The sequence below is a fragment of the Pieris napi genome, chromosome 2 (genome assembly GCF_905475465.1).
Source record: "Pieris napi chromosome 2, ilPieNapi1.2, whole genome shotgun sequence".
In the NCBI taxonomy this organism is placed as follows: Eukaryota; Metazoa; Arthropoda; class Insecta; order Lepidoptera; family Pieridae; genus Pieris; species Pieris napi.
Window position 1 is genome coordinate 13,046,072 of NC_062235.1, and position 18,450 is coordinate 13,064,521.

Consider the following 18,450-nt stretch of genomic DNA (forward strand, 5'->3'; position numbering starts at 1 on the left):
TACGTATTTATTAGTCTCATAAAAAAATATTCCATTCGAAATGGCTACTTTTGGCTTTTATACAGGCCTTTAATATGTTTGGCCACGATTTACGCACTGTTTCCAAGGGAAATATCGCCACTGCTTGCTCCAAAGATTTTTTAAGAGACTCACTGTCGCCGTGTCGTTTAGAGCAGGCCGTCCTCTAAAACTGACCATAATTTGAAGTCTAAAGGGTTGAGGTCTGGGCTAGATGAGGGCCAGTCAGCTCTTATAAAGTACGGAAAGTCGGTTTCAAGCCAGTCTTAGGTAGTTTGTGCCTTGTGTCTAGGTACAGAATCCTGCTGGACAGTCCACGGTATATTTTTAAAAAGTGTATTGCTGAGTGGTTTCACAACATGATCCAAGAATGTATCTTAATAGACTTTGGGTGAAGTTCTTACTCCTTTTTCACATATAGTAGACCGAGGCGAATCGGATCACTTTTTCTTTGAGGTTGAGTAAATCATACTAAAGTGCTATATAATGTTATTTTTATTGATAAAATCGTAAGAAGTAACAATTACCTATGAAATAAATATTTGAAAACTTAAATCATACATATATTCTCTTAATTAGCTATTAAAAACTAAAAAAAGGAAAATATCCGATTCGCCCCAACTCTCTGGGTGAATCGGATCGTGCACAAAATATAACAAAATTTTAAGGTATAGTGTTAAATAACTTTCGAATCAGTAAAAATATATAATAATAAGATAAATTTTAATTATTGGCACATAATTCACATATATATTATGGTCCTTTTTTTCTGTTAGCTCGTGAACGGTACTGAAAAACTCCTTGTTCTGGACTTAATTTACAGCCTCTTTCATTTTTTCTTGACACCATTCTCCGGTGGTCATGAAATAAATATGAATCAATAACCTCAAACATTTAATAAATCAGTTTAAAAGTATCATCCAATTCGCCCCTAAGGATATGATCCGATTAGCCTCATAATTAAGACTTTTGAAATAAATATGTTAGACGTTAACCTCTAAGATTATACTTAAAAGCGAATTGGTTCTTCAATATTAACACCTTGCTTAGCAATATATAATTTTAAGACAAATCCGTCATATGACACAAAGAAAACGTAAGTACGTAACCTTATATTAGATGAGCGCCAAATTGCGACACACACAAAAAACCGAGTGGCTGACGAGCGGCATTGCCACTGATCCACAAGCGCGATCGAAATACTGCTTATGTCGGGAGGTGCTCAGTAAATGGAGAGGCACAAAACGCCGGTTGAGTGCGTTCTATGTGAATGTGATATTTGAATTATCAACACATTTCTAATTTTGATCCGATTCGCCCTGTGATCCGATTCGCCTCGGTCTACCCTAATAGTTTTGTAACTTCTTGATAAAACTCCCCAAACCATCACTGACGCAGGATGATGACCACGTTGTATCTTAATGACCACTTGAGCAGCTTCTTAAGAACTGAGAGCGTACACTTTATCATTTTGCTTATTGTAGTGTTACTTAATCGTAAAACTTTTTCCATGGGTAAAGAGGATATTTCTGTGCTTTTTACCTGCGTATCGCGACAGAAGGCGTTTTGATCAATTCACTCTCTTTAATGGTAAAGATTTATTTGGGGCATGTCCTGTATATCGACGATAAGTACCGAGCTTCAGGTCTTGTTTTATAATGCGCGACAGTCTTAGCGGGAATATTCATTTCTCGCGATAAGATTTATTGATTCCTAATGGGGTTTCGACGAATTCTGGCTTTAACAGCATTAACGGCCGCCTCAATATTTTCTGGTCTTCGACAGACGAAGTGTTCTTGTATCTGTTGATCGTACGATATACTTACGAACATAAGGCTGATACCAAGCTATGAAGTGTCTGGAATATGACCGACGGCTCCATACACACTTTGTGCAAGGCGATCCCTGCAATTCTATTTCTTTTACACCCCATTCCATATTGTAATTTGATCATTATTACGAAAAAATATGTGGCGCAAAATCGAAAGAAGTATTAAAAATAATATCTTCATCTTAATACATAAAAAAAACTAAGCAATTATATAGTATAGTAGACCGAGGCGAATCGGATCACTTTTTGTTGAGGTTGAGTAAATCATAGGTACTAAAGTGCTCATCATATAATGTTATTTTTATTGATAAAATCGTAAGAAGTAACAATTACCTATGAAATAAATATTTGAAAACTTAAATCATACATATATTCTCTTAATTAGCTATTAAAAACTAAAAAAAGGAAAATATCCGATTCGCCCCAACTCTCGGGGTGAATCGGATCGTGCACAAAATATAACAAAATTTTAAGGTATAGTGTTAAATAACTTTGGAATCAGTAAAAATATATATAATAAGATAAATTTTAATTATTGGCACATAATTCACATATATATTATGGTCCTTTTTTTCTGTTAGCTCGTGAACGGTACTGAAAAACTCTTAGCAGCTTTTAGTCAACTCCTTGTTCTGGACTTAATTTACAGCCTCTTTCATTTTTTCTTGACACCATTCTCCGGTGGTCATGAAATAAATATGAATCAATAACCTCAAACATTTAATAAATCAGTTTAAAAGTATCATCCAATTCGCCCCTAAGGATATGATCCGATTAGCCCCATAATTAAGACTTTTGAAATAAATATGTTAGACGTTAACCTCTAAGATTATACTTAAAAGCGAATTGGTTCTTCAATATTAACACCTTGCTTAGCAATATAAACCAAAGTAGTTAAATTTTAAGACAAATCCGTCATATGACACAAAGAAAACGTAAGTACGTAACCTTAGATGAGCGCCAAATTGCGACACACACAAAAAACCGAGGGGCTGACGAGCGGCATTGCCACTGATCCACAAGCGCGATCGAAATACTGCTTATGTCGGAAGGTGCTCAGTAAATGGAGAGACACAAAACGCCGGTTGAGTGCGTTCTATGTGAATGTGATATTTGAATTATCAACACATTTCTAATTTTGATCCGATTCGCCTCGGTCTACCCTATACAGAGTCTTTAGATATCTAAAGACTCTCAAACTCAAACTCAAAATATCTTTATTCATATAGGTAAACAAGTACACTTTTGAATTGTCAGAAAGAAGTTAAATTAATTGTAAATTTACATTTACTACCAGTTCGCAAGTCAAGGGCGTAGAGCGGGTAAGAAGAACTGGCAAGAAACTTTCCGCCACTCTTTTTAATCGTCAATTATTGTAATTTAATATACAGTCTCTACTCTCTAATAATCAGGTAGGATTATATTAATTAGTAGACCTAGTCCGATGAATGAAATGATAAACCGATGATTTCGATAACGTGTGTATAAAAAGGACATGTTTTTCTTGTCAGTTGGTATTCAAAATGAAGTTATTCGTAATTTTGAGTTTGGTAGGATGTGCGTTAAGTTTTCCTCGGGGTTTCGAGCCCATAGAGGTAGACTACCATGGCCAGCGGGGTATCCCCATGGCCAATTACCTACGCAACGCTGAAGCGGCTTCTGACTTTGACGGCGCAAGAATCGTGGGTGGAACACCAGCTCGGCTCGGCGCGCACCCTCATATCGTGAGTTCATGATTTTTGAATTTACCAATATCTTGTTCGTGTTATTATTTTATTATTGGCGTATCCTTAAAGTTATCAATTTACTAGAATTGTGACAATTTTACTACACTTTATAAAAACACTGTTTTTGTAGCTATACAATGCTTATTTTGTCTATTTCAGGCTGGTCTTCTTGTAGATCTAATACAGGGAGGAACTTCAATGTGTGGCGCTTCTCTACTATCAAACACTAAGCTAATAACTGCAGCCCATTGTTGGAGAACAACAAATTTCCAAGGCCGCTCCATGATAGTAGTTCTGGGAACCCTTCGCATCTTCTCTGGCGGTACCAGGATCACCACTACCAACATTGAACTGCACAGCAATTATAACCAGAGAAATTTGAACAACGACATCGGCATAATTACGATTAACCGTGTTAATTTTAACAGTCAGTATTATTTTCATTATTTTTAAGTTCTAAAAATAACGCATCTCTTGCTTTTAGCACGTATTAGGAAGGGTTCTTAGAATTTTCATATAAATTATAATTTTACGGATGAACCTAGAGACATTTGGACAGGTGTTAAATCAAAATAAAATGTGTTTATTATGGAATATAAGATACAGGTATCACTTATTCCTCGTCATTAAATATGTATAAGTAGACATCCCTACTCATCGGCAAAGAGGACAGAAGGTGTAGGCCGAGAGAAAAAGCCGGCGTAAAAAACTCTCGGTACCCTTTTGAAATATCAAATAAAAAACTTTAGAGATGTCAAGGGACACCCGGATGGAACGAAATTCCTTTCGATTAATTTATATGTTAATTGGTATCATAACAGTATGATAGATTTTCTCGACACCAATCTTACGACGAAAAAGAAAAGCCAACCTCACGAGGTGTTCCCAGGCGGTCACCCATCCAAGTACAGACCTCGCCCGACGTTGCTTAACTTCGGTGATCAGACGAGAACCGGAGTATTCAACGTGGTATAGACGTTGGCGATAGCTAAATCGAAAATGTAAAATATAACAACTATAGCAAAAAGTGCCGTTACAACTTTTGGTCTTAATTTATTCCGTCTAGCCCCCTATCGCAACGCTCGATAACTTCGTTCCAACAAGACTAATTTAGTTAAGTGATTCCAAAAATAATTTTCATTTCTTATCCCAACAAAAAAAAGCCAACATCACGAGGTGTTCTCAGGCGGTTCTCACCCATCCAAGTACTGACCTCGCCCGACGTTGCTTAACTTCGGTGATCGGACGAGAACCGGTGTATTACAATAGCAAAAAAAAGTGTCGTGACAACTTTTCGTAAGAATTTCTTCCGTCTAGCTCCCTTTCACAACGCGCGATAAGGAATTTCGTTCCAATATTATATCCTGATACAAAAACAATAATGTTAATAAAAATACTGGAGCAGCAGCTATATCATGATTCTATTTACAGACAATATACGCGCTATTGCTCTTCCTTCCGGCCTTTTGGAGTACCTGACATACGTCGGCAACCGTGCTACAGCCGTGGGCTACGGCAGACTGCGAGACGGTAAGAAATAATTTGTTTTTTAAATATTTACTAATGAATAAGAATATAAGTTGTCCCTATAAGATTGACAAGACATTTTCAAATTTTTTTTGTATTTTTCCATTTCGAAGACGTTTTTTTAATACATAAGTTCCTTCGTTAGCGTCTTCGCTATAATATATTGACAATCGTGAATTTTTCAGGTGGCGCGAACAACAACGACGCGTTACACCAAGTATCATTGATCGTAATTGAAAACTTTGTGTGCACTGACATTTATGGGCCAAATATTATCATCCCCTCAACCCTCTGCACTGACACACAAGGCCGCATTGGACCCTGCCAAGGCGATTCAGGAGGTCCTCTTGACTTCTCTTTCCAAAACGTGCGATACCTGGTGAGTACCGTTTTCTATATTTCATATTTATCGCAGTTATACATAATTTATATGCATGATAAATTGAGTTGCTGTCTGCGGTTCACCCGCGTCAATTCTGCATTACTACATTGCCTTCCTACAAAAAACATTTTTTTGTGAAACGTGTGTGAACTTATGTACACGCGTTAGAAGTTATAGTTTGGCGTAACAAGATAAAAATCTTTTCAAAAATTGTATTCTACGTTTGTAGAAAAAACGACACTAACAATAGAAAAAACTAATATGTTGACTATAGCTAACTTCAGGGTGTCGGTTTTTTATGACGGTGTGCGCGTGAAAAAAATTTACTCTCATAATTTTTCCGTAACGTAAGAAGTATAACTTCAAAAATTTACAATTAATAACTTAGATAAGCGGATTAAGCTTAATCAAACGCACACAAACAAGCTATGTAAATTAAAAAGAACTATCTTCGAAGGTTATATATTATTATTCCCTTGCAGATTGGTGTATCATCATTCACATCACAACGCGGTTGTCAAGTTGGTTCTCCAGCTGGTTTTGCTCGTGTCACTTCATTCCTCCAATGGATCAGAGCTCGTATATAAACTATCACACAAGATGTAATTAGTTTTTTAGTAAGTCGTTTTTTTTTATAAATAAATCTGATTTATATGAAATTGTGTACATGGAACTACTTCGAACGTATACCCTATCTTTGTAATTAAATGATTAAAGGATTTATCGCTTTTTAATATTTACGTAAGTAATATTAAACCTTTATCGATCTCTGTATCTCGATGCCTATAAGGAAATTATATAAGTTTTCTTTGACAGTGTAATACATAAAAAGTATTATTTTATTTAGGTACTTTTAAACTTCTAGCAGAACTACTAGTTCATGAATGTTATATAGTTGGAGGGAACTTGGTGCATTTAATTTTTTAAATGCTTCAATTGACGCACTTTGAACATTAAAAACACATCTATATTGAGTACGCTTAAAACTGTGACTGTAATTAACTAGTGCATTCCTAATTTAAATCTAATGGTAACGATTTATAAATCCGTCGCCCGAATTTGATCCAAACTGGAAATCCAACCCGCTTTCGACAGCATATTACTTCAGTCTATCATGGAATGCCGTGAAAAATTGTCACATCCACAACCAGTAGGTATGTAGAAGTCCTCAGAAACGTTTACCAAGGCAGCACCAGCAGAGTTAAATTGGGGAGGAAAATGTCAAAGATTAAAATCAAATTTATATTAGTATTCAATAAACTGAAGTAAAAGGAAAAGGTATTTATAGTACAGGGGGCAAACGGGCGGGAATCTCACCCTGTTAAGTGACACGTCTCTACGCCAAGGGAACTAGCCGCTCGGAAACGCCAGTCCACTGAAGTAAGTGGTTCAGGAACCAATTCGACTTAGGGCCCTTCAAGAAAATAGCCTACTAATTACGTACACACTTGCGAGCCTTCTGGCACTGTGAGTATCCACGGGCGGCGGTATCACCTAATATCAGGTGATATCGGGTTTCCGGCCCGTTTCCCCTTGTTCTTTAAAAAGTAAAAAAAAGACACAAATTACACAAGCGCCTAAGGTATGCTGCTACCAATGAAAACATGTAAGAAGAAAGAAACCAAAATTTCATTTTGATAAAGTTAAGACATTGAGCTAGAAGAGAGGCGATCTTTCATCGTTGATAATGATTATGCAGCTATTGATTGTCTTTTAAAACTTTTAATTTTCCGGTTTTTTAAATACCTTAGCACTTAAGTGAAAAAATGTATAATACAGTAAACACATGTTTGGTTTCTTATGGATACTGCCCTGAATGAACTGAAAAAGACGACAGTGAATTTATTAGAAGCAAAGCAAAAGAGCTAAAACAACCATATGCCACAGATTTAGGAAAACCTTTGCAGAAGAATATTCTATTATTATATGTTCGTCTATTTGCCGCAGTTTTTAAAATCTGACACCGAGGCCCAGCATTCTATTCCTGCCAAAACCCCAAAGGGTCTGTTGCAGTTAAGGAAAAGCTTTAATATTTCATGCATGTTCCCGAATGTATTTTTTGTTTCCTGCCCTGCGATTCTGTAACTCACTTCACGAACTCACACACACTCTGATAAACAATAAACTACAAGCTCCCACCTTTTCAGAATGCCAAATCATAAAATGACTGCTTCACGACTGATTTGAGAGCGACCGCCGATGCGAAAACCGCTGTGTGAGTTCGTGAAGTGAGTTACAGAATCGCAGGGCTGATATTATTAAGAATTTTTTTGACAACGAGTGTTACCAACTGCAGGTCTTTTTCAGCACTTAAAAGAGTAAAAAGATACTCCACAGCCAGCCAATCTTGCAGCGCTCTCGCTTCTGTACATAGAGTGATTTTTTACAACAAATTTTTTTGTAAAAATTGTGTAAAAATTTGCAAAGGCTAAAGCAAGAAAAATGCCTTTTAGGTACTTAATTACTGTATTTTTCAAATAAATCGTTAATCAGTTAAAAACAATGTGCCTCACATCTTTTTTAAAGATAGCAACAGAAGTGTAAATATTTAAAAATAACTTAAAGTCGAAGCAACATCACACACTAGGTGACCACGTCCATGATTAATAGCCGCAACAATAAGTTTTCCATAGAAACTAATAATATAATGGGTGAGGTGCTTTGCCTTTGTGTACGGTCAGCTAAAAATGGTTACAATTAAAGGACAGCGTTAGTTTAGCTGGCAGATCGATCTGAAATCTTTTATAGATAGTATGAACCATGTTAAAATTTTCACACTAGAAAACAAAGCTAAAACTACTATTTAGACGGACCGTAACACTAACACATCTGTCACCTGGCGGGGGATCATCCTGACAAATAGCCTAGAGCGGTCAGAACTCTTCATCAGTCTCTGTCGCCAAGTATTGTAATCTAATAATCAGTCTCTAATAATCAGGTAGGATTATATTAATTAGTAGACCTAGTCCGATTAATAAAATGATAAACCGATGATTTCGATAACGTCTGTATAAAAAGGCATGTTGTCTTGTCAGTCGGTATTCAAAATGAAGTTATTCGTAATTTTGAGTTTGGTAGGATGTGCGTTAAGTTTTCCTCGGGGTTTCGAGCCCATAGAGGTAGACTACCATGGCCAGCAGGGTATCCCCATGGCCAATTACCTACGCAACGCTGAAGCGGCTTCTGACTTCGACGGTGCAAGAATCGTGGGAGGAACACCAGCTCGGCTCGGCGCGCACCCTCATATCGTGAGTTCATGATTTTCGAATCTACCAATATCTTGTTCGTGTCATTATTGGCATATCCTTAAAGTTATAAATTTACTAGAATTGTGACAATTTTAATACACTTCATAAAAACATTATTTTTGTTGGTATACAATGCTTAATTTGTCGATTTCAGGCTGGTCTTCTTGTAGCTCTACAACAGGGAGGAACTTCAATGTGTGGCGCTTCTCTACTATCAAACACTAAGCTAATAACTGCAGCCCATTGCTGGAGAACAACCAATTTCCAAGGCCGCTCCGTAACAGTAGTTATGGGATCCCTTCGCATCTTCTCCGGCGGTACCAGGATGACCACTACCAACGTTCAACTGCACAGCAATTACAACCAGAGAACTTTGAACAATGACATCGGCATAATTACAATTAACCGTGTTAATTTTAACAGTCAGTATTATTTTTTTCATTATTTTTAAGTTCTAAAAACAATGCATCTCTTGCTTTTAGCACGTATTAGGAAGGGTTCTTAGAATTTTCATATAAATATAATTTTACTGATTAACCTAGAGACATTTGGACAGTTGTTAAATAAAAATAAAATATGTATAAGTAGACATCCCTACTCATCGGCAAAGAAGACAGAGGGTGTAGGCCGAGAGAAAAAGCCGACGTAAAAAAACTCTCGGTACTCTTTTAAAATATCAAACAAAAATTATATCCTGATAAAAATACAATTTATGTAATAATATGACTAGAGCAGCGGTATATGATGATTCTATTTACAGACAATATACGCGCTATTGCTCTTCCTTCCGGCCTTTTGGAGTACATGACATACGTCGGCAACCGTGCTACAGCCGTGGGCTACGGCAGACTGCAAGACAGTAAGAAATAATTTGTTTTTAATTTTTTACTAATAATTACGAACATATTCTTAAGTTGTGCCTACTAAAAAAATTTTTGATAAAGGTTGAGAAGACTATAAGGTAATTTCCCATTTCGAAGACGTTTTTTAATACATAAGTTCCTTCGTTAGCGTCCTCGCTATAATAATATATTGACAATCGTTATTCAGGTGGCTCCAACAACAACGACGCGTTACACCAAGTGTCATTAACCGTAATTGAAAACTTTGTGTGCACTGACATTTATGGGCCAAATATTATCATTCACTCTACCCTCTGCACTGATACACAAGGCCGCATTGGAACCTGCCAAGGCGATTCAGGAGGTCCTCTTGACTTCTCTTTCCAAAACGTGCGATACCTGGTGAGTACCGTTTTTAATTTTTCATATTTATCGCAGTTCCGTTTGATAAGGCGTCAAAATTACTAACTGATCTACATACATAATTGATATGCATGATAAATTGAGTTGCTGTCTGCGGTTCACCCGCGTCAATTCTGTCGTAGCGTTACAGTGCCTTCCTACAAAAAACAGTTTCTTGTAAAACGTGTGTAAACTTATGTACACGCGTTAGAACTTCTATTTCTTTGGCGTAACAAGATAAAAATCTTTTCAAAAATGTTATTCTACGTCGTTTGTAGAAAAAGCGACACTAACAAATGATAAAACTAAAATGTTGACTATAGCTAACTCCAGGGTGTCGGTTTTTTTAAATTTACTCATAATTTTTCCCTAACACGCCAAAAGAAGTACAATTTCAAAAATTTACAATTCATTCCTTAGATAAGCGTGTTAAGCTTAATCAAACGCACACAAGCAAGCTATGTATATTAATACTTATTAATGATACGATAGTACTTACTATCGTCGAAGGTTACATATTATTATTCCCTTGCAGATTGGTGTAACATCATTCACATCACAACGCGGTTGTCAAGCTGGTTTGCCAGCTGGTTTTGCTCGTGTCACTTCATTCCTCCAATGGATCAGAGCTCGTATATAAACTATCACACAAGATGTAATTACCTAGTCGTTTTTTATAAGTAAATCTGATTTAAATGAAATTGTGTACAAGGAACTACTTCGAACGTATCTTTTTAATTAAATGATTAATGGATTTATCGCGTTTTAATATTTACGTAAGTAATATTAAACCTTTATCGATCTCTGTATCTCGATGCCTATAAGGAAATTATATAAGTATTCTTTGAGAGTGTAAATATTATAATAAATTTACGATATCTTTTTATTTATTATCGCTTAGGTACTTTTAAACTTATTATTTTTACTTTAATTTGTCTTATAACGTCTGAGTTATAGAAGGGAACTTGGTGCATTTAAAAAAAGACGCACATTAAACATAAAAAAACTCATCTATATTGAGTACGCTAAAAACTGTGACTGTAATTAACTAGTACATTCCTAATTTAAATCTAAACAAAATAAGTCTATAGACACCAGAAAAAGCAGACATACTGTTGTACTTATTATAATAGGCCTCTTGGATATCGTGGCGAAGCTACGACAACGCCATCGGTCGGTTGACGGCGGCAACTCGAGGTCGTTTTTCTCATAGCAGTGAACATATTTTGATTCGCATAAAAGTCACTGCACCTTTTTGATGATTCTTAATTTTAACACAATTAAAAAAGTATTCAATCAATATTATGAGCCAAACTATTATTATGTGTGGATGTCAGAATATTTACGCAGGCTTTTTCCGCGGAAAATCTGAGTCGAAAGGTAAGTATATAAATCTGTGTATAAAGATAAGTAAAGGAACCATGAAATATTTTTTTAAAATTCATTGTATGTAATTTTTACTGCGTATTTTTTTATATATTGTAAGATCATCGTATTACTAATGACAGGATGTTCAATTAATCTAATAATATAAAAATCTAAGAGGTCTTCGAAATCCATGATGGTGGAGAACGAATCATCCTTGGAAAGTAATACCACCAGAGTAGGTAATCGACCATACGACGTGAAAGTGGAGGTATGCATTAATTATAAAATGAATAAATGGTTGAAAAATCTAAACATATATTTTCAGCAACTTCTGAACTACACATGCAAAATAAAAATGGAAAATGAAAATATTTTTCTTTATCAAAGCAATATATATTGAAGGAATAAGTATTGTTCTGATATATTGAACCGATAATAAAATTTTATTTATTTAGTCATTTTTTATTTCATCGTTTTGATAATCAATCTCAATCCATATTTGTGCTGCAGAAGCGGGCTGTTCGGGGTATTTGTTGTGTTTCTCCGAGGGAGTCGGTACGGAATAAGTTTAAGGAATTAAATATTATGACACTATCTGGTCAATATATTCTTGAAGCCTTGTTGTATGTCCAAAAAAATATAAACGATTTTAAAACAAATGGTGACTTTCACCAGTATAATACGCGAAATAGAACTAATTTGAGTGTACGACCAACCAGGCTCCAAAAGATAAATCACTCCTTATATGGAAATTGTATTCGTTTTTACAACAAACTCCCAAGCGCAATTAGAGAATTATCACTAAATAAATTCAAAGTCCTCGTTAAACGAAAATTAATCAACAAAGCTTTTTATAAATTTGAGGACTACTTAAATGATCCTAATCCTTGGGATTGAATTGCTCCAGTTCAAACAATTTGTATGACAATACTTGGCGATTAAAAAGAGTGGCGGAAAGTTTCTTGCCAGTTCTTCTTACCCGCTCTACGCCCTTGACTTGCGAACTGGTAGTAAATGTAAATTTACGATTAATTTAACTTGACTATTCAAAAGTGTACTTAGTTACCTACTTGAATAAAGATATTTTGAGTTTGAGTTTGAGTTTAATTTCCAGTTTTTGTGGTTTTGAAGCTGTTGATCGCCCATTTTCTCTTTTTTTTCAGAAGTCGCTCGTGTCTAGCTATGGCCAATTGTGATATCTCTTTTTTTTTGTACACTGGGGGAAAAATTGTTGCGACATACGCTAGGATGTTTTCGACGTTAGACTGCTTTCCTTCAACAAAATGAGCACTGTAGATTCGATTGTTCTTACTCGGCTGCCACGGCATGTTATCTAATGTTCTAAAAAAAATAAAACATATAGCATACAAACAGAAAATTTGGAGTTGTATATTTTCGATACGTTCCCGGTATCAACTCGTCATAATAAATATTTTTAAACAGCTTTTATCCACTCATTTCTTTTTTAATTTCCCAATTCCGTCTAGGAAACGAGTAAAAAGTTAATCCACGATTCCGAGATTGGGAACTTTTACACCCCACAACACAACAGTACCTCGTACCACCCATTTTTTTTCGTTTTTGAGAGCACTTTTTAACGTTTTCAACTGATTGAATAACGTAAACCGTACAGCTGATCGCACTCAGACGCCATTGTCCAGCCGCGTGTTGCCTGAACAACGCAGCGCCACTAGCGTTATCCAAGAGGCCTATAGACTGAAGAATGTTATTAATTCCTGCTTGGAAGCTAAATGAGACAAGCACGAGACAAGGAATAATAAATGTGGCCATAGAATATTATAAAAGATTATACGATTACTGATGATGGTTGTATTGACATATTCCTACGTTAATAGTATTAACAGACGATCGAACTTGGTACGGGCCGGATAGCGGATTGGTATGGCGTACCAAATCCGCTACTCACAACACACGGCCGGATCTCGCAGTAACCGCGTTGCGTGTACACAGTTCAGACGTCATGCCTCCGACTTTATCCAAGCGCGCTAAAATTGCGATTGTTGTTGCGGCAACAGTAATGCCGCCACAAATATCATGAAAAAAAAGAAAGGAGTGGGCAAAAACATATTTAAAAAACCGTGATGAATTTAGTCACATGAAGTTGAATACAATTCATGTGATGTATCCCACAAGCACGGAAAGTCTTTATACAGTGCCAAAACATCGACAAGGACTTCGCGTTCTGTTAAAATCTCCGCCATAGTGCGAACATGCGCTGACGCACGTGCTACCTCCAGAATGTTTCAAACGTGACTGCCGTACGTTTGTCCGGTCCGAGCGTACAGACTCGCGGATTTGGTACGGAGCGGACCAAATTCGATGTGCAAATAATAATAATAATGTTCGGCAGACAACTCTCCAGACGAACGGATATGGTATGGAGCGTACGGAATCCGCTGTCGGGCCCGTACCAAGTTCGATCGTCTGTTAATACTTTAAGACTACTGTCTGCTCCCGAACATATACATACTGTTTTCTTTGACATTACTAGGAAGGATAGATACTGTGAACTAGGAATATTTAACAACAGATCATGTAGGTGATCTTTTGTCTGTTGTCACCCAAATCGTAGAGATATCAAAAAATCCTTTGTTCGTAGCATTCATTGATTATGGGAAAGCTTTCGACAACATATTACATGAGTCTATCATGGAATGCCGCGAAAAATTCACACATTCACGACAAGTAGGTATATAGAAGTCCTTAGAAACGTTTTGCAGCACCAGCAGAGTTAAATTGGGGAGGAGAAGGTCAGAGATTGAAATCAAATTTATATGTATCAGTATTCTACATGTATTGAATAAATTGAATTGACACGTCACTACGCAACGCCTAGGGATTTTATCCCTTCCCTGTATTTATATTTTAGAAATATCCTTATTCGTGCACATAAAACATACATATTTTCAAGTCGAATGTAGAAGTCGAAGTAAGAAGTAGACATGGGGATTGGCTGTGCCAAAAATCAATCTGGAACTGTTTAGGAAAAACACCTTTTGTATGGCAATTAAGGTTTACAATAAATTACCTACCAAAAGAATTAAATGATCTTCCGACTAGAGTCTTTAAAAAGCAACTTGGCGTATTACTTTTGGAAAAAAATGTACTATTCAATAAATTATTATTTGCATGTAGTTGATATAAATTTAATAAAGTATGATATGATATGTATGATACAAATAATATAGAATTGACTTTGACTATTAATATAAAATTCCTTAAGACAACTTTGCGCGCCATTGTGTGTGGCGGAATATACGAACTTACGATTGTACCACCTTACACATTTTTGTACCATATTCTTGAAATAAATAAATAATTATAATTATCTAGCCGCTCGGAAACACCCGTCCACTGAAGTATTCCTGAACCGATTTGACTTAGGGTCCTTCAAGAAAAGAACGTAAGTTAAAATTACGTATAGGTACACTTGCAAGCCTTCTGGCAACGTCAGTGTCCATGGGCACTAACACTTAACATCAGGTGAGCCTCCTGCCCGTTTCCCCTTGTTCTTTAAATAATAATGAAAGAGACACAAATTACACAAGCTGCTTTTAAATTTTGTTAAATTATCTTTAAAAAAAATTACTTGGAATTACCAATGAGGATAACACATTAATCAATCAGACTTAGATATTTATAATAGTGCGTTGATAAATAAAACGATATAAATAATAGACATCGTCGCGTAAAGTTCTGAAAATGTTTTTATTGCTAGTTTTCGGTTTAGTGAGCTGTGTGGTGGGCTTGCCTCGGACTTACGAGTCTATCCAGGGAGACTATCATGGACAGGTGGTCATCCACGTGGCCTTCGGAATGCCCCGAAGGCCACGTGGATGCGCAACGCGGAGGCAGCTTCTGATTTTGATGGGGCCAGGATCGTTGGTGGATCACCGGCTCAGCTCGGTGCACACTCTCATTTCGTGAGCATCAATTTATTTATCCGCTTGTCCATTTAAATAAAAGAGGTATAAATGACAAGTTTAACCTTTTTTTGGGGATATTTCAGGCTGGTATGCTAGTTGACTTGGTATCAGGAGAATTGTCTATGTGTGGAGCTTCTCTATTATCCAACACGAAGTTGGTGACAGCCGCGCGTTGTTGGCAAAGCAGTGGGTACCAAGGTCGTTCTATTACCGTTGTACTGGGATCCATTCGTCTCTTCTCGGGGGGCGTCAGAATAAGCACAAAAAACGTCGAGATACATGCCGACTACAACATGAATAACTTGAATAATGACATTGCTATGATAACTATACCACACACCAGTTTTACCGGTAAGAGTCATATATTACAGAGCTAGTCTTTTGGGGTGTACGAAACTTATTAAAAGCACACCTCCAAATGTGTGTGTGTTTCCATATCCAGGAAAGTTTTGTAACAGTGCTGTTGATATTTCTGTCTGAATAAATATTAGGTCATTAACTCGTGGGTATAATTTACAAAAAGCATTTTAACATGTAATCTTGAACATTTTCTTTGTTTGATTTTAAACAATAAATAGAAGTACTACTTTATTTTTTTATATAGCCAACATCAAGTCCATTGCGCTACCTTTTGGTCTATTGGAGCACATGTTATACGTCGGTAATCGTGCTGTCGCCGTGGGTTTCGGCAGACAAAGAGATGGTAAGGATTTCGAAGTTGATACGTCATATATGTAAGTATAGTGTATAAGTAAAACTCATTGTTTTCCAATATCAAGTAACAAGAAAATCAGGATTTTTTCCCTAGTTAGTTCACTAGTAAGTTTCACTAAGAATTAAACCAAGAACATTCTTCTCATTCTATTCTTCTTATTTCACGTTAAAAGAGGTTAGGGTCCTAATGTTAAAAGAACTTTATTTCTCATTACAAAAAATATTTTTTATTTACATGAGAAATTTAATATTATATACGAACGAGATACACGTCACCATCAGCTAGCCCAATTTTAGTCTAATGGGCTCATTCTGATTCTTTAATACCCTTTTGAACTGATTAATCACGCTAATGTAACGATTAACGAACCTTAGGCGGCAACTGATTAAACAATTGCACACCCTCATACCTAATAGACCTCTTTAAATAATTTGTGCGCGGCTTTGGCAAGATAAGCAAACTCGCTCGACGAGTATCTTATCGAGGGGGGGGTCTTAGGAACCTTAGGGCCCTCTAAATTGACAAGTTTGTTCATATTTTTTCCAGGAGCCTTCGAGGATGCTCTAAACGAAATATCTCTGGATGTTATAAGTAATCAGGCATGCTCCAGCACCTACGGATCCAACGTTATAATCGATTCCACTTTATGTACAAGCGGTGCAGACGGTGTTGGCCCCTGTCTCGGGGACAGTGGTGGTCCCCTTGATTATTCCTACGAAGGCATCAGATATTTGGTTAGTATACAAGTTTTAAAGCTCGTGCGATAATAATGAAAGTAATTTGTTAGTTTCTAGATCAAGTTTGATCCGTCGGTCATAGTATGAGATCTGAGGAAAACCAGAGGAAGGCCGTAAATGCACTGTCAAGTAGCAGTGTAATTTTATACATAAAAAAGTCTTCCGCTGTTTATAATCTAATATAAATATAATATTATATAATACGCAATTATCTAAGTAGGGTAGCACATGAAGTTGCAGTGAAACAATATTAATTAACCCTTACCATGCTTATTTTCATTAGAAACATCGATTTTTAAATTGGTGCAACTGACATGTATTTTTTTAATTGGAAATATTTTACGAGTTAAAAGGATTTTATAATTCTTTTATTTGATTTTAGCCATATACTGAAGTAAAATGGATTTTTACAGATCGGTGTCTCATCGTTCGTAGCAGATCGTGGTTGTGACGCAGGATTAGCAGCCGGTTTTTCTCGCGTCACGTCTTTCTCCACCTGGATACGAGTGCGACTTTAAATATTTCTAACTTGAAAATAATATTAAATAACATGTTTTAAATTCTTTTATGTAATAGGTAGAAGTATTTTACATTATAAAATATATCCTATATTAAATGTCTTAAAGTATGTATTATTGAATCATCCGAAACTGAACTTCTCGATCTAAGTGTCATTAAATAAAAGATACTATAAGTAATTTAACCTGATGGGCTCTACATTGGACACCAAATTGGCGGCTAGTTAAAATAGCATAGATTGAAATCGATAACTATGCAGAAATTAGACGCGAATACAATACGAGGTGCGTGAAAATAACTCACGCGCGGTCCGACGAGCGTCGCCAACTTGAATTTGTTGTTTGTCAACTTGGTTGTTGATAGCGCATGCGGCCTGCGGGTGTCGTAGTTAGTTACTGCGCAGTCGGCAGTACACAATCGGGTTTTAAAATAACGGCGGTGGGTAGAGAAAGCTTAGTTGGCCGAAATGCGACAGCTACAGTATTTATTTAAATTAAAATAAAGTAAATCATGAACAAAAGTACATTTATAAATAAATTATCAAAATTTTTAACCATTGCTTGATAACCTAAGTCAATCACTTTTAATCGCTGCATTTAATAGCATATTATTCATATTGTCATATTGCTTACCCATTATAAAGGAATCAGCAAAGTTATATTTTTGATAAAATAATTACTTATCACTTTTACTATTTGAGCAAAAAAGACTTGAAGTCATGCAATATTGTTTTTACACACGGTATCGTAAATTTCAATTGGTATTTGGAAAATATTTAATTCAAAATAAATTTACTTGAACTCAAACTCAGCTCTTTCTCTGCTGACATTTTTTAAGGATATAATAAAAAATATTTTATTTACACAAATATAGAATATTTACAATATTCTTAACCTAAATAATAGTTAAAAAAAGATAAATAAAACAAAATTGTTTGGTCGTTGTGCCTTTAATGCTGGCAGTTTTTCCTCGCTGTATTGCGATACTTATTCGTTTGGCGAGGAACGCACTAGCTTTGGGGTCACCGGTACTATCTACTTGGTGCCAAGTTAAATCTTTAATTAAGGACTGTGCAATTGAACCCCACGGCCCTCCCCTTATATTATTATTTGCCTGCTCTGCGGCCGCACCAGCTTTTATGCTTGTCCGAGGGGCTAACTTTTCCACTCAAGTAGCATAACATACCA

General features: G+C 36.1%; 3 protein-coding genes and 1 non-coding gene across 4 annotated transcripts; 3 read left to right on the forward strand and 1 right to left on the reverse strand.

Annotated features, from left to right (window-relative positions):
* Positions 1 to 3,357: 3,357 nt before the first annotated feature.
* Positions 3,358 to 6,088, forward strand: LOC125060296 (collagenase-like). The gene is made up of 5 exons (XM_047665145.1): positions 3,358 to 3,573; positions 3,736 to 4,003; positions 5,008 to 5,106; positions 5,289 to 5,482; positions 5,968 to 6,088. Exons 1-5 carry the CDS (start codon positions 3,373 to 3,375, stop codon positions 6,070 to 6,072), a joined length of 867 nt encoding a protein of 288 aa, XP_047521101.1. The 5' UTR covers positions 3,358 to 3,372; the 3' UTR covers positions 6,073 to 6,088.
* LOC125063095 lies at positions 4,441 to 4,559 on the reverse strand. Its single transcript, XR_007119470.1, has one exon. It is a non-coding gene; the product is annotated as a 5S ribosomal RNA (ribosomal RNA).
* Positions 6,089 to 8,515: 2,427 nt separating the features above from the next.
* On the forward strand, positions 8,516 to 10,735 carry LOC125063055 (collagenase-like). Its single transcript, XM_047669289.1, has 5 exons — positions 8,516 to 8,733; positions 8,888 to 9,155; positions 9,494 to 9,592; positions 9,784 to 9,977; positions 10,513 to 10,735. The coding sequence occupies exons 1-5, from the start codon at positions 8,533 to 8,535 to the stop codon at positions 10,615 to 10,617; spliced, it is 867 nt and encodes a 288-aa protein (XP_047525245.1). The 5' UTR covers positions 8,516 to 8,532; the 3' UTR covers positions 10,618 to 10,735.
* A 5,167-nt stretch (positions 10,736 to 15,902) lies between these two features.
* Positions 15,903 to 17,341, forward strand: LOC125062051 (collagenase-like). Its single transcript, XM_047667662.1, has 3 exons — positions 15,903 to 15,995; positions 16,554 to 16,741; positions 17,158 to 17,341. The coding sequence occupies exons 1-3, from the start codon at positions 15,941 to 15,943 to the stop codon at positions 17,260 to 17,262; spliced, it is 348 nt and encodes a 115-aa protein (XP_047523618.1). The 5' UTR covers positions 15,903 to 15,940; the 3' UTR covers positions 17,263 to 17,341.
* The last annotated feature ends 1,109 nt before the right edge of the window (positions 17,342 to 18,450 follow it).